This window comes from Syngnathus scovelli, chromosome 20, assembly GCF_024217435.2.
Source record: "Syngnathus scovelli strain Florida chromosome 20, RoL_Ssco_1.2, whole genome shotgun sequence".
Lineage (NCBI taxonomy): Eukaryota > Metazoa > Chordata > Actinopteri > Syngnathiformes > Syngnathidae > Syngnathus > Syngnathus scovelli.
Window position 1 is genome coordinate 11,220,680 of NC_090866.1, and position 21,818 is coordinate 11,242,497.

General features: G+C 48.6%; 1 protein-coding gene across 8 annotated transcripts; it reads left to right on the top strand.

Annotated features, from left to right (window-relative positions):
- Positions 1-1,335: 1,335 nt before the first annotated feature.
- On the top strand, positions 1,336-21,603 carry eya4 (EYA transcriptional coactivator and phosphatase 4). Of its 8 annotated transcripts, none has more exons than XM_049757945.2 (19): positions 1,336-1,477; positions 4,240-4,304; positions 12,960-13,009; positions 13,997-14,121; positions 14,930-15,013; positions 15,515-15,592; positions 15,837-15,903; positions 15,980-16,119; positions 16,182-16,408; positions 16,936-17,116; positions 17,483-17,619; positions 17,693-17,776; positions 18,690-18,779; positions 18,890-18,948; positions 19,096-19,256; positions 19,353-19,467; positions 19,534-19,655; positions 19,965-20,065; positions 21,089-21,603. In XM_049757945.2, the coding sequence occupies exons 2-19, from the start codon at positions 4,272-4,274 to the stop codon at positions 21,167-21,169; spliced, it is 1,935 nt and encodes a 644-aa protein (XP_049613902.1). In that variant the 5' UTR covers positions 1,336-1,477; positions 4,240-4,271; the 3' UTR covers positions 21,170-21,603. The 8 variants fall into 8 exon arrangements, with proteins under 8 accessions (XP_049613902.1, XP_049613901.1, XP_049613905.1 ...); XM_049757944.2 differs by lacking the exon at positions 19,965-20,065 and adding an exon at positions 20,126-20,226; XM_049757948.2 differs by lacking the exon at positions 14,930-15,013.
- The last annotated feature ends 215 nt before the right edge of the window (positions 21,604-21,818 follow it).

A 21,818-nucleotide genomic window follows, 5' to 3' on the forward strand; every position in this document is an offset into this window, starting at 1 on the left:
GGACGGCAAACAAAGTCAAGAGTGTGACACGGAAAGCAAAAATGAAAGCAAAATATCTATCCTGCCGGCTCTTTTCGACTCCTTTTAAATCACGCAGGTCGGCGGAGCCTCCTTTTAAATCACGTGTAGTCAACGTCGAGGGTCAAAGGCCGATGCTGCGCCGATCCCCAAAAATGCGGTGGGTGACTGAAATAACGCTCATTTGGGCCGGCGGTAGTGATAATCATAAATCAGCCGCCAAGCGCTGCCATGTGGCATGCCGGGCTGCGCCACTAATGGCCCGGCCCATCTTTCAGCGGGTATTTTTATCTTTGCACCCTGACACTCCGGACTTTCTGGAAGCAACCTCTCCTTTTACCTCGTCAGCACCTCGGGCCAGTGCGAGCGCGAGTTCCGCGCATATCTATAAATACCGGCGAGCCGGCGGCCATTTTCTTTTTGGCCCGGCGAGAAGAGGGAGTGCTGTGACGGGCTTTGCGGCATTTTTTTTTTAAAAATAGCTCGCCACCCTTGCGAACAACAAGTGGCCTGACAAATAGAGGGGCGCATCTGCTGCCGCCTCGAAAAACACCTGGACGCGTTTGCTTTGGGCGTGCCAAGTGTTCCAAGCTGGCCCGACACGCAGCGGCGGAGGCGGCGAGTTGCCCGCCGCTGCAGCTTCTTGCTATTTCGGGCTCCGTCACGGCTTGTACTACTCGTTTATTTGGCCGCGACTTGGCATATCACGACAGACTGACAGAAATTGACTGACACATGCCCCACCCCGATTTTTACCAGAGCATTACCTGTTGCTGTGCTTCTGCAGAATTTTAGCGACTTGACATTCCGGACTGCCGCGGTGCTGCTTTTGGCCTCAGCTCACAAATGAATCTTCCCAACCTCAGCAACAGGCTGAAAATGAATATGAAGAGGACAGTCACTAACAACAACACTATTTATATGACGGAAATATTATTTTTTAGTCAATTTGGAATAAAATGATGTCTATTGTGCGCAAAATAAAAGTCAAGTAGCCACAACAATTAGAAGCACACACGCAGTGTTATTTTTATCACGTTGTTGGTGGACTGCTTCCCTTTCCAGCCACCTCCATTTTGAGCCCATCACTCACTTGGCCGCCGGTGTCGGTCGTCAGCGCGCATGCGCAGTGGGGCTCGTCGCTCTGTCAATAATGAAGTTGGGCTCTAATGGCTCTCCTGCAGCCCGGCCGCTTCTCTTGCCTCGTCCAACTTGGACTTGGAGACTCGTAGCAAAGTTGCGTTGCGCCGCGCTCCCGCCGCTGTCTGCTGGCTTCTTTCTCAAAGTTCCATTTTGGGAGCTTGCAGTTGTTCAGAGTTTGTTTGGGGACTCCGCTCGGAGTGGCGATGTTGTAAACAGGTCAGTGACAGCCTGCGGGGAGAGCAAGCGGATCAGGATGATGACACGCGCCAGCAAGTAAACCGGACCTGGGACCTGACTACTCGCTGGCACAACACAGGTATAGCCTACATTTATTGAATTATCTATTGCTTAACAACAGTCTGCTGGATACTTACAAAAGTGTCTCATTAATAATAATTAACAGCAAACCTCTGTGCGTGTTACAAAAAAAGTTTCACAATTATTAGAATGTTGTCATATAAAGACTCATATTATTTTTAAAATATTTAATTGACCACGTAAAGGTTGTTGTCTTGAAAGTAATTTATGGAGTTGATTAACATTTTTGGACTTGAAATGACTGGACTACTGATATTTACAACTAATATCTATAATGACAAATTACACTGTTCACTTTATAAATGGCAACTTAAATAAAGTTGATTTAAACAAAATACAACAGAAATAAAATAAAATGATCAAAATTGAAATGGCCTCTTTCCCCTTAATTTCTGGACTGGACAGAGGTTACACTTTTAATGTTTTGGTTAATTTTGCAATTAAATTGTTTTTTTTTCTAAATGGATTTGTTTTAAATGGTCATTTCAGTATTAAAACCCTTAAATAGACAAACAACAATGGCACAGTTTTAGACTTGTTCTTTTTTTGAAAATGTCAAATATTCAAATTGTGAATTTATTTTTGCATTATTTTATGGAATTCACTTGAATATTTGGACTTGATATCGGGGGTTTTAATAGGTGATCAATTTCAAGTCCTAATTGAATTGTGAAAAATGTTTTTTTTAACTCTTTTTTTTGTCACCACATGCCATATGTGCCGGTCAAACGCGGTCCTCTCCAGTCTGTGTGTGGGCCATATCGCTGGCGTATAAAACGAAATCAAATCGGCGGTTCCCCCGGGTGATTTGTCAACCCACGTGGCATTTGCGTTCCTAGCAGAAATGTGGGAAACGGGAACGCCTCAGGCTCCTCGGCCTGCTCTCGACGGCTTGTACCGAGCGAGCGAGCGCGCCCTAATGCGCACGCTGCGGGATTACATTTCACATGCGGACATAAATTCAAGGGCTATGGACGCATAACCGGGATGACTTGTGCAGATGTCATTCCTCGGCTCTGGAAATAAATTATATGATTTATAACCGCCGGGATATTTGGAATACTAAGTGACCTTTATGTGTGTGCTGTTAGGTTGATTGCTGTTGTTTTTTTGACCGTTAATAAACACAGTGGAGCACAGAAGAGAATTTCGAACCTTTCCTAAAGACTAATGTCATTTCATCTGTCGTTGTCACTTCGCCTCGGATCGCAAGTCCTTCCGCCTCCGTCGGGGAGTCGCTCGAATGGCGCCTCATTGTGGGCGACCTCGTCTGTGACAATGAAGAAATGCATCTAATATGAATCAAGATGACTCGATGCAGTCATATCCACGCCGGGCTTTTCACCGCAACCTCAGCTTGCGGTTTGTTCAACATATATGATCACACTGTAGGCCACCTTTTAATTCTCCCCCCCTCCCAATCAGCATAGCTTACAGTGAGAAATTGAATTCTCTCTTGTGGGTTTGTGGAGGAAATGGCAGGCAGCATTGATTTTGCGCAGTGTCAGGTGCCCTCCAATCCCCGTCGAGACAAAGCCGGCCGCCCGGGCAGGGCAGCGGGAAGGAAACTAATGCAAGCACGATTCATTGCAACTTTTCATGGGAGAATGTTAACTTCATAGGAATTTAATTAGAGGAGATTGAGGTGAGGCTGTGTGGTGTGGTGGCGCTATCTGTAAATCAATTGGCTCCAGATGCATTATTGTCTTGGGTTTCAGGCGAGGGGCAGCTATGAAAAATTAAAAGGATGCCAGCGACTTTGACTCTTATCGAGCGGGAAAATGTCAGTCCAATCGCATTTACGTACACAGCGACAACCGACGCTTGGATCTCAAATGGTCTTTCGCAGCCGACGGAAATTCACCTGCCCCCTAAAAAACCCAAAATATTTATTTGAAAAAAAATATCATTACTATACAGTAATTCTAAACATATAAATGTCAATTAAATATTCTAAAGAAATGAAATGGATGTTTTTACCACTTTTCTTTGCTTCACATCAATGGCCATTGTGCTGCTCCTTCTGGTCACCTGTTGGCCACCTGGGGGCAGTATAATGCAGACATGGATGCACGGATGCTCCTCAGTAAGTTGCAGCATTATCAGTTGTTCTTTACAGAGCATAGAAAAAAAACATGCTTGTTTTATATTGCCGGTCTATAAGTTTTCCTACACCGTTTGTGTTCCGCTTGTCTGTGGCGTTTCCTATCATGTGTTAGCATTACGCTAATAGGCAAAGCTATGTGGCCATTGACATTATGACCTTTTGTCACAGATGGGAAAAATATTTTGCTCGTTGCCGTTTAGGTATTTTATCTTCTCTGTCTCACCTTGTCGGACAATGGTATGACAATGCCGTCGCCCGGTCACTGTTCTTGTTCCGGAGTGTGTCTGTGGGCCAAGCGCAGCAGATCATTTACGCGTCTCCCTTTTCATTGTTGATATTTACTCGTGCAATTATCTCTCCGCTTGGTCCTCGGCTGAAGACGATACGCCGGCGGGCCGTCTCCCGTCCGTCTCCTGTTGCTCACACATAAACAGAGCGGCGCAACCCCGGACTGACACATCAACACACGCACACACGCACAGAAGATAAGTGTTTAGATGTTATTATTTATTTCAGTCAATCTCCACTAACAATAGTTTTTATCAGAGACGCGAGTAAACATTTGCTAGCGTAATTTTCAAAAGTGGATGTGGATGAATTTGGTGATTTTATGTCCACTGATGTACGTTTTGTTCCTTTTTTTGTTGTTGCAGTTGACGCGTGTGAGGTTTGAAGGCCACGAGCCATGGAGGCCTCGCAGGACCTCAGCGAGCAAATGGCAAGTTGTCGCGACTGCATCTTGTACGAATGTCATGTTAAGGAATGAAATTGGAACTCCGCCCCTCGGCCAACATCGGCGCTTGCGTTCCCATTTTGCTTATTTAAAGATTGGCCGCATATTGTTGGGAAAATGATTTTGGCGGCGAACAAGGTGTGCTCGTATTTCAAAGTCGTTAGTCAGCTAGCAGCACAGGTGTAATTTCATCTCCTCGGGCGAGCCTCGGACCGCCCCCCCCAACCCCGAGCCCCTCCCTGCCCTGACCGTGGTAACGCAAAGTGGGCCACAACACATCAACTATGTTGTTTTGCCGCACTTTTGATGTCGCCCCGCGAGAAAGCAGCCGTGTGCATTACAGGCCGACCCCGGCGGACCGCCGTCACTCAAATGTACAGTCGGCGGGGGTGAGTGAGTGTGTGTGCGTGTGTGTGAGCGGGGACAAAGAAATAGGTCTTGTCTTGCACCGCCACGTGATTAAATATTAACGCCTTTATATTCCTCGGTTACTTCACCTGCTTTAAATAGGCCGCTGACATCACTTATAAGGCGAATTTGAGCTTTGCGTCGGCCACATTGATTCATTGCTGGAAATGAGATATCGGCGGCGGCGGCGGCGGCGGCAGCGCACAGATTTCAATTGTTCGTGCAAATGTGAGCTAAAGGCCGACCCAGGAACAGTACTGGGATTTTTTTTTTAAATTATATGCAGGTTGCCTGAAGGAAGGGTGACGACAACAACAACAAAAAACATCCTCTGCATTGTGGAAAAGGTTCACCAAAGCCAGAGGAAACGTTTGCCAAATGAACAATGTACGCTCATCGTATTACAAGATCGGCTTTCGGGAAACACGTCGAAATGTTTCCGCCGTGACATTTTGAGTCGTTACCTGGCAGATGTCCCGCTTCTTGTTGTTTTTTTTTTTATTTCAACTAATGAGGATCATTGAAGGGGAACATCAAGTAAGCGCCAAGTGCACATTTTCAACATTCAAGGTGAAAGTAGCCAATTTGCGTATTGAAAAAGACGCGTCTCGGGTGACCGAGAAAACGGAGTTTCGGGGAGTTGTCTGTTGATACTTGATAGTCCCGACTTCCAGAGACCCCCCCCCCCCACCCCCTTGTCCTCTCTGCTCGCCTTTAAAGTCCCTCCGCTTCCCACCAGCGCACGTCATCTGGGTCGCGGTCCGAGGGCCAACCTGCCGTCTGGGGTCCCTGGGGGGGGGATCTGGAAGGAGTCTGGGTCCTGGCCAAAAGTGCTTGCTAATGCTACTTTTAGCCTGTTTAGCTGTCCCGCTCCACCTGTTGTCACGTACTTGTTTAGCTGTGAGGAAACGGTGTTAACAATTCCTCGCCCCCCCCCCACCCCATCGTGTGACGATGATGACGTCTTTGTGTCAACTATGAGTTTGATTTAGCATGGACACCAGCGCAAAATGACATGCACTCCGTATGGGAGCTTCTCCATTTTGGCGGCGACTTATCTTCAATTCATACTCAAATCAGGATGATTCACAGTAAATGTGGGTCTGAAAATGTTTTTCCTACTGGATTTTTGTTTTTGGGTTCTTTTAGTTGCGGCGCGCTTGGATAGACGAGCAGCTGTCCCGGTTTGTGTGCGAGCGTGCACGGACCAAGTTAGAAGGGGCAAAGGGGGCTCGGGTTGCACCCCGACGGTCCCATACGGTCGCCGTTGCGCAAACATACACGGCGCGGCGGCGGCGGCCAAACACGAGCGAGGCCGCCATTTTATTTTATTTTTTATCTGCCTAACGACAGGAGTGCAGGCGTTTGCTCGGAGAGCGCCGTGCCAATAATCGCTTGTGATTCCCGAAAGATTGATGCCTCGCTGACAGCTGAGAGTGGGCCTCGATGCGGCCACCTTAATCTGAGGGATTTTTTTAATCCGAGCCTACGTTTAAAATGTTGACCGTATACGGTGGTGCCATGTTTTACGGCTTCATCGATAAAGGTCGTGTGATGTTTTGATTGCAATTTTTGTTTAGCATGATGGTTTCACGTCATGATTTGATTCTAGTTTGCTTGACGGCCAAGCGGGCAGCGTCACCAATCCATTAATACCGCCATTGTTGCATCTAACAAAAAAATTTGCTTTTGCTTTGCCAGTTCCTCGATGCCTCCCCTGCCGTGTTAGCCGAGACGGGCAAAGGTTAGCCAGGTTGTGTTCAGAGGTGAACTATTTTTCCCCCCAGTGGGGAATTTGTGTGTGTGCGCTTGTCAGCTTTTGCTTAGGGCTTTTTTTTTTTTTGGGAGGGTGGGGGGGTGTAACATGATAATTAGCTTGGCGCTAGCGAGCTTTCAAAGGCGCTAGAGCGTCACGGAGACGCGAGGTCAGCGGGTCAGCGTCAAGCGCGGAGGACGCGCCAAACGGACTGGAGAATCCATCGAGAGCGGCGGAGAAAAAAGCAGCGTGGGCTTTCTTTTCGAGAGAAAGGCAGCAGACAGGAAACCGCACCATATTTGCACTCGAGTGTCTGTTGAGTGCGTCAAGGTGTTTGGCTCTCTGTTTTACGAATACGCTCGCTCGCGGCTGAGGTCATTCGAGTGGAGACTATGTCTCAAAGATTCCCGTCTTTATTGATTACTCAAAGACTTTACAAGCCTGAGATGACTATTTTATTGCGGCCTCACCTTAAATGAAACCACGGCCATTTTCCTGTTTGCGCCGGCCGCCTGGCCGGCCAGGCAGGAAATCGGATTGCTACAATGGCGCGTTGGTTACCGAGGAACCAGACCGAGTCGCCCGCGGTGAGAACTTCCTCTGCTGCTCCGCTGCCGAGGGATTGGATTTCTGTCTGTGCGGCACGGAACCGCAGCGGTATCGGGAGCGGATGTCGAGGCCGCTTTGCCTTTGACCTGACTCTTGATGCAGACAATGTGGCAAATGTTGCCACTTTTTTTTTTTTTTTCCCGCCACGTTAGCACTAAAACAACAATGTGGCAAATGTTGCCTTTTTTTTTTTTTTTGCTGTTGTTGCGACATCAGCACTAAAACAACAAATGTTTTACACCTAGTAAATTTAAGATCTGGTCAGATGATTTAAAAATGTATGATATACATTTTAAATGACTCAAGTACAGTTCTAAATTTGGTCTCTCACTTGTCTCAAAATTAGAAGACTTTCGGGACAAAGTCTCTGCCCTCAGTGCATGTGTGCAGCAGCAGCAGCGGCAGCAGCGGCAGCAGCGGCAGCATCGTCATGAATAATTGAAGCTAATGTCATTAGGCCCGAGCTCCTTTTCAGACGCCTTTTAATTAAATGATGAATGGCCTCCCAGCTGCCTGTTAAATAATGCTGCTGATGACATCACGACATAAGGTAGATATCCTTCAAAAACCTCTTTTCAAGGCTCGGCCTCGACAGACAGGAGATAGATCGCGACGCTAACATGCGCACACACACACACACGCACCATCTGCTCTCAGCAAAGATTCAATATAGAAGCTAACAGCCAGCTGTTCCGCCATAGCGGGCTGTTAAAAAAACACTTCATATCGTCTTCCTAATAAAATCACTTAAAATACCGTGTGAGTTAAAACGGGGTCGAGGGGTAAAGGGGGAGGAAGTGCGCCAGTGTGAAAGGGGAGAAGAAGGAAGCATGGAAAGTCCAAAATTGGGACAACAGGTAGAGCAGACAGCCAGGTATGAGGGGGGCCCTCAGGGGGGTCCCAGACAGCAGGGACTTGCCCATGAGAATAACGCCCTCCATCCTCCTCGTCATTTACCAACCCCCCCGACACACACACAAGACACACACCCCCGCTGGCGGGCTGCCTGTGTATCGGATTGCTATCTTCACAAAAGAAGCATCCCACTTGGCCATAGGCACACAAAGGCCCACAGAAGGCCTTCATGACACATTTGATGACATAGCTCGGACTAAGAAGAAGCCACTGGCTGACTCCATCGGCCACAACATTGCATGCACATGAGGTGTATTCAAAATATTTTTTTTCTTTGGGGGGGGGGGATGCCAATCTGGATTGACACCGACTGTCATGTTGTTTATTATTTACAGCGGTTTCAAATTGCACCGCATCATACGAGGTGGTCCTATTATTTTGATCCTCACCTTTTGTATAACATTAAGACTAATGGTGATTTTTAACATCACTTTTAATAGCAAAAGTTGCAAAGAGTGGCATCATTTCGTCGTGCATGTTGGTTACGTGGTTGACTGGTGTGCAAAGGTTTGCAGGTCGAGATGTTGTGGCGCTCACGGGGCGGTTTGTTAGATTTTTGAGGGGAGTGTGGGGTGGGAGGATGTGGTTTGGGGGGTCCTGCTGTAAGTGCGTGGGGGTGGAACTTGTGCAGTGGCTGTGGTCAGGTCAGGGGAAAAGGAGGGGGGGGGGATGCAAAAAGAGTGGGATTGTGTTTCCTCAGCTTCCAAATAGCAGCAGCAGCTCTGAGCGTTCCATGCCACTAAGTCATCATCTCACACGGCTGCTTCTTTTTTCGATTTTAAATTGGGCATCCGAAATGTAGCGCCCTCTGGAAAAGCCCCGAGGTACAATATTAGTGGATGGATTTTCCTGGGCCGACCAACCAAAGTTTCAGAGTCACTTAAACTAAGTGTCGTAGCGTTTTAAAATGTGAGAGCGGCAGCGAGACAAAATGGCGGCAAACAACGAAGTCATTCATCATTGGTGTCCTGTGAAATTTAGACAGACAATCTGTTCAATCTGCAAACGTTTCTCCCACTGTCTGACTTTGCTGCCATATGTGTGTGTGCGTGTGTGTGTCTAGCCAACCGTAGGCCGGCCGGTGTGGGTTTCTCCTCGTGTGTGTTTTTTTTTTTTTTTTTTTTTAATCACTCTCATCAGATTAGCCTGGCGGGGGCAGCCTGGGCCAAACGTTTGGCAATTAACCGCGCAGAATCCATCAGTTACTTTTCATTTGTGTAAAGCGGCATTCAATCACGCGGCGCCTCCCAAGACCACCGGGGGCAGTGGCGAGCATGGAGAGCCATTCACAAGTCAATATATCAATAATCGTGGCCTCGACTTTACGTCACAATGGGTCATTTGGACGACACTTTGAGCTCTTTTGTCATCTATCGGGTTGGGGGAATTTGCAAAGAAAAAAAGATTTGATTCCTCTGGGGTGAAATTTCTTTTCTTTTCCCGTGACATTCCTAAGGTGGCACATTCGTGTGAATGTCAGTGGGCAAAACGAGAGGAGGGAGGCGGTGGCCTGTTTTCTTTTTTTTTTTTTTTTGTCCTAGTACACCTGAAGAAAAAAAGAAAGGGTCATTTTTGGAGACATAAAGACGAGGGATAGTTTTACACCTCCCCGGGCTGGGGCACAACTGCTGGGGGCCGGCTGGGCGGGGCGGGCGAGGCACAATGTATTTTACATGAAAGGAAGGGGATTGGGTTTCGCCGGTGATAAGCACTCACACAAATGGGGAGAGAGAGAGACGAGTGCTTTGAGCGAGGGAGGGTCAGGGAGGGAAGGAGGGGGGGGGGGGCAGACAGGTAAACGTGTGTGCCAGAGACACAATGAAGGAAGACGGCATGTAGGACAAATGGAAATGAAGGGACAATTTCGCTTTTCTTATTTTCAAGTCATTCCCTATGAAATGGAAACGTGTAAATGTTGCCGTCTTGAAAGGATCAATTGGATTGAACGCATTTCCAATGGGAAAGATTGCTTTGCTTTTCAAACAATTTGGTCAAAGCGGGAAAACGAAGGTTCAACTTGAACGGAGATTTAGTAGCGCTGTTAATTGGCGCGTTTCGGTCTGCCGGGAGACAAACGGCCGTCTTGATGTTGTTGTGAGAAAATGTCAACAAAAGCCCGAGCGAGTCCACTTGTCATTTACGACCCGTTCTGTTGTCTCTCCTGTGATACGCCCCCGCCGGGCTACTGTTTTTTTTTCCCTTTTCAAGCCTCCCTGACTTGCCTTCTCCACTTGCTGTGAAAATATTTCGTCAGGGATGATTTTGGGGGGAGGCGAGCGGCCCCTCACCCCGCCTCCCTCCCTCCCTCCTCGCAGAGCTTGAGTTGTCCGGCGCTTCGGCCCGCAGCTTTAATCTCTTCCGACACGTCGGCCTCGCCAAAGTGTGCACGCACGCACGCGGGCCCTCGCACACGCTATCAATCAATGTTTTTATTGGGGTCGGCCCACCGTGGAGCATGGCGCCAAGACCTTACTTTTACTTGCTATTGACTTGGCTTAGAAATTCACTCGACGCGTTTGCGTATTTACGTTCATGTTTTCGTACCATGCGGTAATATTTTTTTAGCCATAAACAACAAAACATTGTGTTGGATTGTAGCACTCGCACGCACACATACCCAGGCTGTGACACACACACACACACACATCCACGTGTTTCCCAGGTGGCTGCATTTAACACCGACTGCTGTGTGGGGCACTCAGGTGCTCATAAAAGTGTGTGTGTTGCATGGTGACAATTTTATGGTTTGCCCTCCGCTTTTTACTGCACAGTGCGAAATTGTAACGGCAGAGATGAGAGTCAATCGAGTTTAAGCGACTTCTGAGAATTGTTTCTAATCACTCAAACGTTTGTCCGCATCCATTTTGACGTGAATATATAAAATGATGGTTATTATTTCTTGAATCATCCAAATTGTGACGATAGGTCAAATTTGGAGAAGATTCATTTTTGACTTTGCAACTTATTCTTTAACCGAATGACACGAAAGTTGACCGACTACAAATGTGAATTGAGTGACAGGTGGGAGAGCGAGTGCGAGGAGGAGCGAGGGAGGGAGGGAGGAGGCCGACCGAGGAGGAGGGGATAGGAAGCACGAGAGAAAGGCTGGACTTGAGCAAGACGGCAGCTGTGCATGGATGGAGCGCCCGCGAGGACGTGCTCCTCTTTGCCTTTTTAATGACAACTTCCAAACTTTGGAGGACGTTTGAAGAAAAACTACCGCTTTCGAGATGAACGGAGGGAATTAATTTGCCACGCATAGCCAGACGCAGAGCGCCGGGCCACCTGCGGGACCGTTAACACACTTGGACGGACCGAGCGAGAGAGCGAGCGAGTGAGCCCTTGTGTCGTCTGAGCACTGCATGACTCGGCTGTTAATGCGCACAAGTGCGCAACGTTAAAGTGATCTGACGCCGCTCTTCAGGTAAGCGTTCAGAGTTATTTCAAAATTTGGGGCAAGATGTGAAGAAATATAAAATTGGGATTTACGCTTATAAGGCTTGTGTGTGTGTGTGTGTGTGTGTGTGTGTGTGTGTGTGTGTGTGTGTGTCATATCAACTGTCAAAATAATATTAAAAAAAAAAAGTGAAAATTATCAAAATTATGCTGAGTTTCTAAAGGAGAGTGAATGGTCATTTTAAAATTCTTAAACTCAACACGTAAGAAGAAGCAAACAAGTTTCCGCCCCGCGCTCACACACACACACACACAATCATTCATTCTACATAACTGCTAGTTATTAATTTAGCACTAATTACCTGGAGGTAGGTCTTGTGGTCCTTCTTTTCCCTGAGGGACTCCAAGCGGCATCAGGCGGGCTGTGTTCACGGGCGCTCACCCGAGCGCCGGGTTCAAAGGTCGAGCCTTTTTGACGCAGATGGCTCTTTCGGGCCGGCCGCTCGTCCCTACGAGACCATGCAAAAGGAGGATTTCAAGCATTTAATGATTGAAGAATGATGACGAAGAACGCTAAGTTTGGTCTGGGATTATCAAAGTGCTTGTGCGTGCGTGCGTGCTCTCGCCGACGCCGTGACTGACAGGCTTGTTAAATTTCAGCAAAGCATGAAATGCGACATGAAAGTGCTTGTAAAGTGATCCATGGCGGGGGCTTCTTATTGCGTGGAACCTCTAATCAGAAACATGGCACCTAAACACAATTCTTGTGCTGAACTGACACGCGGTGGAATTTTAATACCATTTTGGACTCTTGAAACAAATACCGGGGGGGAAAAAGTGGATGATCATTGATCATTGCGGAATTTTTCTTTCCAGATAGCTGCTTGGCTCGGTCGGCGCTTTGTTCCTACCGACTATGATTGTGCTCATTGCAAGTCTCGCCACCTATGTTGTGTGTGTGTGTGTGTGTCCACGTGTGTGTGTGTGTGTCCGGCACGCGTGGGCTACACCTCGGCGGCGTGTTGACACAGTGATTAGGGGGCAGCTGGTACACATTGCCTGAAGCTCCTCCCTCCATTTACTGTCCTAATTAGTTCCTGTTCCAAATAAGACGGAGGAATTTTAATAGAGACCCGCTGCGGCAGTCGCGCGCGCAAACACACACACACACACACAGCACTTTCAAGTTTTTTTTGTTACATCCATAAAGTGTACAAACTCGGGCGTGCGCTGATCGACGTGAGCAAATGTCACATGGCATTATAGTGTCGACCGCCAAAGAGAGGTGAAAGCTCCCCGCGACCTAAAGTGACCCCGCCGTGACCTTTCAACCCTTTTAAGAGGAGAGTAAGGGGGCTCCAAGTGGCCCTGGTTCAGGGTCAATGGTGAACAAGAGAAAGTCAAAACTTAACGCCTCTGTTATTTACGTTTAACAATATACAATTTTGCCCACGTGGAAGCAAGGAAGGAAGGAAGGCAGAAAAGTCAAGTCCGTTTATTTAATGCAAAGTGGAAATCATTTTGTTGTTGACTCATGGAATCTTTCTGCTCCGCAGGTGAAGAATACAAACAGTGACTCTCATGTTCCAGACCCTTCCGACAGCAGGTAAAGGAACATTTAAGCAACAATAAAAAAAAAATATATATATATATATAGAGTGGGCCCTTGTAATATGAGCTTAATTATTTCCGTCATTTTAAAATTCAAATAGAATCTCTTTTGCATTGTGTGAGCGAGCGCATTAAGTTTGAGCATCAAGTGCACGGCGGGATGCGAGCGCGGCCTTTTTCACACTAATCCTTGCGCTCCATTTTCCACATCTGCACGCGGCAATATCAAGTAATGCGTCTCCATACGCTCTTAATGGCAAAAGCAGAAGAGAAGAGTTTATGAAACACCGACCGCTGCCATCACCAAAAAGAAGGCCAAGTATGGCAAAGAGTCATTTCCTTCTATTCAAAGTTAAAGAGCAAAAAAAAAAAAAAAGAAAAGGAGGAGCTTGTCCAGAAAGAACACTGATTAGCTCTAAGATGTACAAAAAACGTGAATTTAGTGACTGAAAGCGGAGTTGGAATGTTTAACTTTCTCAAGTGGAGCCAAGTCTGCTCCCGGTGTGAGTGAAATGTTTAACGCTGTCAGTCTGACTTGCGGGTTCGTCAGCCGGGCCGAGCCCAGAGCAGGCGGACGGGACGGTACGGGCAGGGCAGGGCAAGGCAGGGAAGGGCGGGAGCCACCTTCCAGAACCGCGTGCGCGTTTGTTTGGATTCTCCCTCCCTCCCGTCTTCTGCCTTTGAAAAGTGCGAGCAGCCCGTCACGACACACCCGGGCGGCGACACACACTTGAGTCAACATGCCGACTTGGCACGCGTCTGCTTGCGGCTTTTGTGGCGGCGCACAACGCAAAAGTCATCAGCAATGTTCCTTCTCCTGCTTCTTTTGAGGTTTATTTACATCCCGCGGGAGCTGTTGCCGTGGTTACGTTCAATCTAAATAAACAACAGGACGAAAAGGCTTTACTGACACACGCACATCTCTAAGTGCACCTCTAACTGTCTTTTTTTTTTTTTTTTTATTCACTTTGGACCCTTGCAGGCCTATGGAAATGCAGGACCTAGCCAGTCCTCATAATCGCGTGGGTGGCGCCGATTCGAGCGGCTCCAAGCTAGACAAGAGCAACCTCGGCAGCCCCTCCGCAATCAGCGCCAATGGAACAGGAGGTGAGCATTGTTGGTCATCAAAAAAAAAAAAAAGTGTGGACCGAGTCACTGGCCTTGTGGAACGCCGCCGCTCCCTGACATAAGTTCACAGAATTACAGCAGTGCTCTGTAAAATCTATTTTCAAAATCAGCACCATCTTGTGCTAGCTACTCCAACTTTGACTTTTGATGTCCTCTTTAGTGCAGTTTGTTTCCAAGCATCTGCCTGAAGACATATGATTGAAACAATAGAAGTCGATGGCTTCCATTGCAAAGTCATCAGTCGGAGAGCATTTTTGCCGTTCCCGCGACGTGCCAACAACGCTGGCACGAGCGCTCGAGTGTAAACACACACTGAGGCACTTTTGCCGCTAACCACTTGGCAGCCGGCGCCGACCAAAGGCTCCAAAATCCCACTGGAAACTATTTCCCCGACAAGAGCATTAAAGCCTCACGTCCGTCATCGCCTCGGCTCTTTCAGACCACCGTATTCCTCCTCTCCCGGGCCCTCCCCCCCCTGCTCGGCGCTGACCTCCGCATCCTACTACGACACGTTTTAATCATTTGGCCATGAGCTCACAGTTAGCGAGGCCCGAAGCCGACTCGAGGCGGGACGGCGCGCCGGCGGCCAAAACAAACCGCATCGCTCGCATTCCCCTCACCTGATGTCAGCCGGCCCGCTGGGTGGGAAGTGGCGGGGGGACAGGAGCCCGTAACATGGATATTGACAATATTTAAATCGTTCCTTTTATGGGGCAGCATTGGAGTCTTTTTATTTCTTTATCTGCAGTACGTTGTGAGCTCACAGTGCTCGCCTTGCGTTTTGTAGGTGAAAACATGACTGTTCTAAACACGGCCGATTGGCTGCTGGGCTGCAGCAGCCCGCCCCCGGCGCCAACCTCCAAGGACTATGGTACAGAGGTGCATGTGTGTGGACTGACAAGCAGCCCTTCCGACACCTACGCGTACTTTTAAGGCTTTTTTTTTTTTTTTTTGCTGAATGGGCTCCGATTGCTTTTGAGTTTGCCGTCTGTAATAGTGTGTGCATGTTTTGAAACGTCAGCACAGTCGTCAAGCGTTTAGGACAGCGGTGGGGAAACAGCGGCCAACCATGTTGTTCCAAAATACATTTCTAAAAAACACTTGTAATTTCTGAGAAGAGATAGGAAAAAAGGTTTCCCCGCCACTGATCTAATTGTTTCAAAATTGTTGTTTGTCATTTCCACCAAGGGGTCCGGTTCAGTTCGCCACAATCGGAGTAGGATTTAAAATAAAAAATGGCGCCCTAGACAAGGTTAAACTGCACGGCCTTGCTCGGTGGAAATGTGGCTCAACGTGAACGGTGTCGACGTTTGGCGCGTTTGTTTGTTTGTGCACCTCTGACTTGAATTCCTTACTCGACTTGATTTCAAAGTGAAAACGGAGCCCATGAACAACAGCGATGCAGTGACCACGACAGGCGACGCAGTATTGGACTCGTACGCCGGCTCAGGTAACACGCGCGCACATTTGCAAGGGTGGGGGAACTCACCATCAATTTGAGCCGAGCGGCGTCCTCGCTGAAAACTTGAATCCCGAAACGCCTCGGCTTGGCCTTGGATAACGTCAGCGCAGCGCAGCGCTGCCAAGAGAGGGCACATACATTTGATTATTTGGACACACACGCACACACAATGGAGGGTGCTTAACATTTGCAGAGGATGGCCATGCTAATATCTGTTTTTATTTGTGTGCAGTCATTACCAGCAGCGGCTACAGTCCCCGCTCAGCGCACCAGTACTCTCCTCCCTTGTACCCTTCAAAGTGAGTGGCCCGTTCGTTCATCCCACCCAGCCACAAGGATTTACTTGGCAACTTTTGGTGTGTATGTCCGCTTCAGGCCGTACCCACACATCCTGTCCACGCCGCCCGCCCCGTCCATGCCGGCGTACGCGGGCCAGCCGCAGTTCGGCGGCATGCAGCAGCCCGCCGTCTACACGTACTCGCAAACGGGCCAAGCCTACGGACTGTCCGGCTACGGTGAGGCGCCGCGCCGGCGGCAGCCTTGTCAAATTGTCTCTGATCGGCGTTTGGACGTTTAGACCTGGGCGTGATGCTGCCGGGCATCAAGACGGAGAGCGGCCTGGCCCAGAGTCAGTCGCCTCTCCAGACGGGCCTGAGCTACAGCCCGGGCTTTACCACGCCCCAACCCGGGCAGACGGCCTACTCGCCCTACCAGATGCCAGGTTCAAGTTTCACGCCGTCGTCGGGCCTCTACGCCAGCAACAATTCGGTGTCCAGCCCCGCCAACTACACAGCAACGCAGCAGGTAGCAGCTCGTGGCTTCCTCAGCACATCTCGCAAAAACAAAACCAACGCAAAGTTCAATATGAACTTTCCCACGCAACTTTTCTTGGCGTTTTGTCAGCGCCGACGCAGATGTTACACGAGCGGCTCCAAGCGACGTCATCGGACGAGCTCAAGCTTTGTTTTTCCCTCAAAGGCACATTTGCAATAGCAGTTAACTCTACAAAAAAAAAAAAAAAGTATTTTTACAGACACGCAAATCAAATAATACGACGATTTGACAATAGAGACTTTATTGGGAATATTTGGCCGTGTCTGCTGGATGGATTGTCTCTTTGGCAGTCTTCAAACGTGCGTGTTTGTGCGGCACGCTCGGGTTTACAAAGCCTCGCAAATTTTGCGGGCGGACTCGTAAAAGCGCCTTCTCCCGCCGGCTCCGTAAAAACCATCAAACGCGGCCTTTTGCAAATGGAACTTGAGATAACATGGAGAGGAACACTATCTTGTTTAAAAAAAAAAAAAAATCACAGAACAACTCTTGTCGCGCAGGAATATCCCTCCTACACCAGCTTTGGCCAAAACCAGTACGCCCAGTATTATTCCGCCTCCACGTACGGGACGTATATGACCGCCAGCGGCGTGGATGGCGGCGGCGGCGCCACCGTGGCCGCCTACCAACTGCAGGACCCCACGCCGGCCATGACGGGCCAGGCGGCAGAACTTCACCCAGGTGGGAACGTGTTACCTTTTGATACATTTGAGATCATCATGTGTCCCACTACTTTTGGCTCTCTGGCTTTTTGGGCCTCCTTTCACTGTAGTTTATCTTGGCCCAGCTAATCGAAGAGCTTATCGTTGCGCTCTCGCTCGTTCTCTTCTCGCCCCCCCTCCCACTTCCCCCCCGTTCAGATTGAGACATAACAATACGAGAGGCCAAGCTGGCTTGGGTTCGGGTTACCGCAGTGCAGCGCGGTGCGGTGGGAAGCGTGTGGCCTTTGCTGCATGTGTGTGCATGCACGCAAACCCATAGTCAATTTGGACAGTAGCTTTGGGATGGGGGAAAAAAACGAAATTAAATCGGCCATTATGTTGTCAGGAGACTTTGAGACGGTGCAGAGGCCCTCCACACCCATCAAGGACCTGGACGAGCGAGCGTGCCGCAGCGGCACGTCCAAGTCGCGGGGCAGGAGCCGCAAGAACAACCCCTCGCCTCCGCCCGACAGCGACCTGGAGGTAACTTCCTTGAAAGAGCGCTTACCTCCTCGATGTTGTCTTGCCCACGGCCCGTTTCCTTTTGTTCCGGCAGAGGGTTTTTGTGTGGGATCTGGACGAGACCATCATCGTTTTCCATTCTCTGCTCACGGGCTCCTACGCACAGAAATACGGCAAGGTGAGACACTGGACATTCAAATTGCTGATTGAGATAAACCGACTTGGGAGTAAACAAATATTCAAATTCAGGTCGTGGCACTCAGCTCAGTGTTTCTTTTTGGAGAAATGCCAAAGGCGACCAGTTGAGTCTAGGAGAACCCTGCGCCTCCGGCCTAGGTTGTAAACAAATGGAACGGGTCGCATGATGTCACCACTACAGCGCGTCCGTCTGATAAAGTCGACTTAGCGTCTCCCGCTTGCGCCCATTTGCACCGATGCGCCTGAATGTACGCCTTAAAATAAGAGCGCCCCCCCAACCCGAGGCCTCGCTCGCATGAGAGATAGCGGCAGCTGTGTCTGTTCGCACCTCTCCCAAAATAGTGTTTACGCCGTTGGCATAGCAACCGCAGGACCGCGAGGATGCATTGGCACGGCGTTGCCTGCTTTAAGGGGGGGGGGGGGGGACAAATAAAGAGGAACGGCATTCTCACACTGTGTCATAATCCCCATTTGTAATTGTGGGAAGTTGAAAAACTAATTGAGGGGGGTCACACTCGAGAGAAAAGACGCAGTGACGGGAGAACGCTGTGTACGCACAATGTAGCTCTTCCTCCATCTTGTTTGAGGTTACTTTTTCACACTTGGGAATGCCCATCTTCTCTCGCCCACTTTCACTCTTGTCCGTCAGTTGGCTCGCTTCTATTCTGGTGTTATGACAGACCCCCCCCCCCTCTCGCCCCTCCGCCCGACCTATCGCGCGTGATGGTTTTTGCAGCTGAGCCACACACACATAGCAAGCCAGCAGGAATGTTGATGGGACGGAACAAGTGCAGCCTGTCTATCATCTGCGGTGCATGGCGATGAGCGTGTGTGTCCCTAAATCATTTTTGTGCCCAAAATCTTAAAGACGCTGCTATTTTGTCCTCGCTCAGGACCCGCCCATGGCAGTCACGCTGGGTCTGAGGATGGAGGAGATGATCTTCAACTTGGCCGACTCGCACTTATTCTTTAACGACTTGGAGGTAAGGCGCTGCCGAGGTGATGGTTTTGGTTGACGCAAAATGCAGCACGACTATCCTGCTATTGTTTTGCCTTTTGGTATGAACTCAATACAAGATTCGTGTGTGTGCAGGAATGTGATCAGGTACATATTGATGACGTATCATCCGATGACAACGGGCAGGACTTAAGGTGAGAATTTAAATGGCATTTTTTGCCTCATAAATAATATTTATAACATTGGGGAAAGTTGCACATAGATCCTTTTAAGCTGCTGTACAATAATTCAACATTTCTCTTTTTGATCTTTCATTGAAATCAAACATGTGGTCGTTGCAGTACTTACAGTTTTGCAACCGATGGGTTCCACGCAGCGGCGACCAGCGCCAACCTGTGCCTGGCTACGGGCGTCCGCGGCGGCGTCGACTGGATGAGGAAGCTGGCCTTCCGCTATCGACGCGTCAAAGAGTTGTATAGCACCTACAAAAACAATGTGGGGGGTAAGGCCAGCAGACAGATGCAATACGGATTCCATCGCCGACCTTACCTGTGCGCTTGACCGGCCGAGGCGGTAACGCGTGCGCGCCGTGTCGCAGGTCTGCTGGGTCCCGCCAAGAGAGACGCTTGGCTGCAGCTGCGGGCCGAGGTGGAGGCGCTGACCGACTCGTGGCTCACGCACGCCCTCAAGTCGCTTTCCATCATCAGCTCCAGGTAGCGGCTCCCGCCCGGCGCCGCTCGACACACGTAACCGTACTCAGTTGTGCTGTCGTCGCGCAGGAGTAACTGCGTCAACGTGCTGGTGACCACCACGCAGCTCATCCCGGCGCTGGCCAAGATTCTCCTGTACAGTCTGGGCTCCGTGTTCCCCATCGAGAACATCTACAGCGCGACAAAAATAGGTAAGACGCGTGGAAGGGACAAGGATGGCGGGTGAAGAAGCAGCATGGTCACTATGGTAACAACATCCTACCACATTGAGGAAAAAAAAAAAAATAGGTCAAACTTGATCAGAATCATTCTAAAATGAACAAGAGCGAGCGAGCGAGGTCGCAAAAGTAGTGCCGCCGCTTAAGACTCGGACAGACTTTTGACACTTAACTGATATTTGATGGGACTCCGGTCACCATGGTAACAACTACGGTACGTCGTCACACTATATTGCTAAAAAGCGAGTTATGTTTGCTGTGAAAGCCATTTTGTGTCTCCAGGCAAAGAGAGCTGTTTTGAGCGTATAGTGTCCCGCTTTGGCACTAACATTACATATGTTGTGATTGGCGATGGCAAGGATGAGGAGCATGCAGCCGGTCAGGTAAATGACTTTTGGACTCCTTTTGTTTTCACCCCTTCTTCCTCCTTGTTTCTCCCGCAGGAAAAGAGAGTTGCTTTGAGCGCATAATGCAAAGGTTTGGCAGGAAAGTAGTGTATGTTGTAGTGGGGGACGGTGCGGAAGAGGAGCAGGCGGCCAAAAAGGTAAATGGAGCTCGCTGCCTGTGGCCCCGCAAGCCCACTCGGCGCAGTCTGACGCCTGCCTGCCTGTCTTTGCGCTGGAGGTTTTTAACTGGTGCTCCTTGCTGTGGATGGTTTCTGCGCAAGAATAGTGAGAGATTAGTGAAACCTCCAAAGTCCCACAAGTTGTTCTTATTTCAGAGCAACTTACCTGAATGGAAACCAATTCAATTTTACTGCAGCCTGAAGAGGTGTTCAACATTTTATTGTGCGCTCAAAAGAAGCCAATCTTGGAAGGCGTTTGCAAAGCAATGGCGCCACCTAGCGGTATTGTGTTGGCCGGACGGGTATCTTTCTGAAGTTTGAAAAAGCCAAAGTAAAAAACAATTGTAGAGAAATTTAGGCCGACTTGGGAGGTTCCACCGTTTGAACAATGCCTGCTAGCCAAAAGCTTTGCGGGTTCTTCTTGACTTGTAGCTAGAGTAGAAAAAAGATTTTTCATGTTCTTCAAATGATTTAGAGACCTGAACTAGTTGCTGGGTGATGGGAGGAAATGTTTGGAAGAAATTGCTGCCTTGCTTTCTTGACACAATGACATTTAGGGGAAAATGTATATTTTCAGCATCAATTCAGATTGGGCATGACAAATTTGACAAAATTCACTAACTCATTGAATTGCCAAGACTTTTAGTGACATTACAGAAGCTTTCAGAGATTCATTTTTAGGCTAAATACATTTCAATCTTCATAAGTGTCAGACTTGACAAGAAAGCAAATTGAATTTCCACCCCCGAGCGCTTCTTTTGCATGGATTTGGTTTGTGGTGTTTTGTCTTACCGCTAGGAGCTGGCCAGCAACTCTTTTTTGACTTTTTCCCCCTCGGCAGCACAACATGCCCTTCTGGAGGATATCCAGCCACTCCGACCTGCTGGCGTTACATCAAGCACTGGAGTTCGAGTACCTGTAACGCACGCTTCAGCACAATGGACATGCTCATACCTTTTTGTAAAACTATTTAAGAAAAAAAAAAGTATATATACACTGCATTTTTTGTTGTTTCCAAACACTTGGATTTACAAACTGAATGGTCTTAAAAGCAGAATCGGAGGACTGAGCCACAGAAAACAAAAATGGACTGAACAGGCAGCACGAAGCCATGCCGGCTCATTTTTATCATTTTTCCTTTCTGGTCTGTCCGATGCAGACGCCGGTCGGTGTAAATTATTTGCAATAAAAGTGAAGGGGCGAGGTGTGCGTGGTGTTTAGAAAACAAAAAATTCTGGGGGGGTGTTTTAGTGCGGTGAATGGGGGTGTTGAGTATGTGCATCATGTGTTGTGCCTTATTGTGTTTCCATGTCTGTTCTTTTCAAAAATGTAAATATTAAACCAGGACAAAACATAGGCGGGGTATTTTTGGTTTTGTTGCTATGCAAAATTTTCATGTTGAGTTATTCGAGAAAGATTTTTGAGACAAATTTGCTAAAGACTGAGACACATTGAGAACCGAAACGACATTTGCACCATTTTAAAAGCAGTTTCAAGGTCTTAAAGGTCACATTCCCAAACCAAATCTTAAAAAGTTAGGTGGTGGCCCTGTTGTAGCTTTTTTTTCTATA

What these genes read in the sequence shown, in the direction of transcription:
- eya4 (XM_049757943.2), top strand. Translation starts at nt 4,604, where the DNA reads ATGTTGTTTTGCCGCACTTTTGATGTCGCCCCGCGAGAAAGCAGCCGT. An exon ending in CCTCCCTTGTACCCTTCAAA is followed by an intron (nt 15,904 to 15,979) that starts GTGAGTGGCCCG and finishes TGTCCGCTTCAG; the next exon opens with GCCGTACCCACACATCCTGT. An exon ending in CTACAAAAACAATGTGGGGG is followed by an intron (nt 19,257 to 19,352) that starts GTAAGGCCAGCA and finishes GCCGTGTCGCAG; the next exon opens with GTCTGCTGGGTCCCGCCAAG.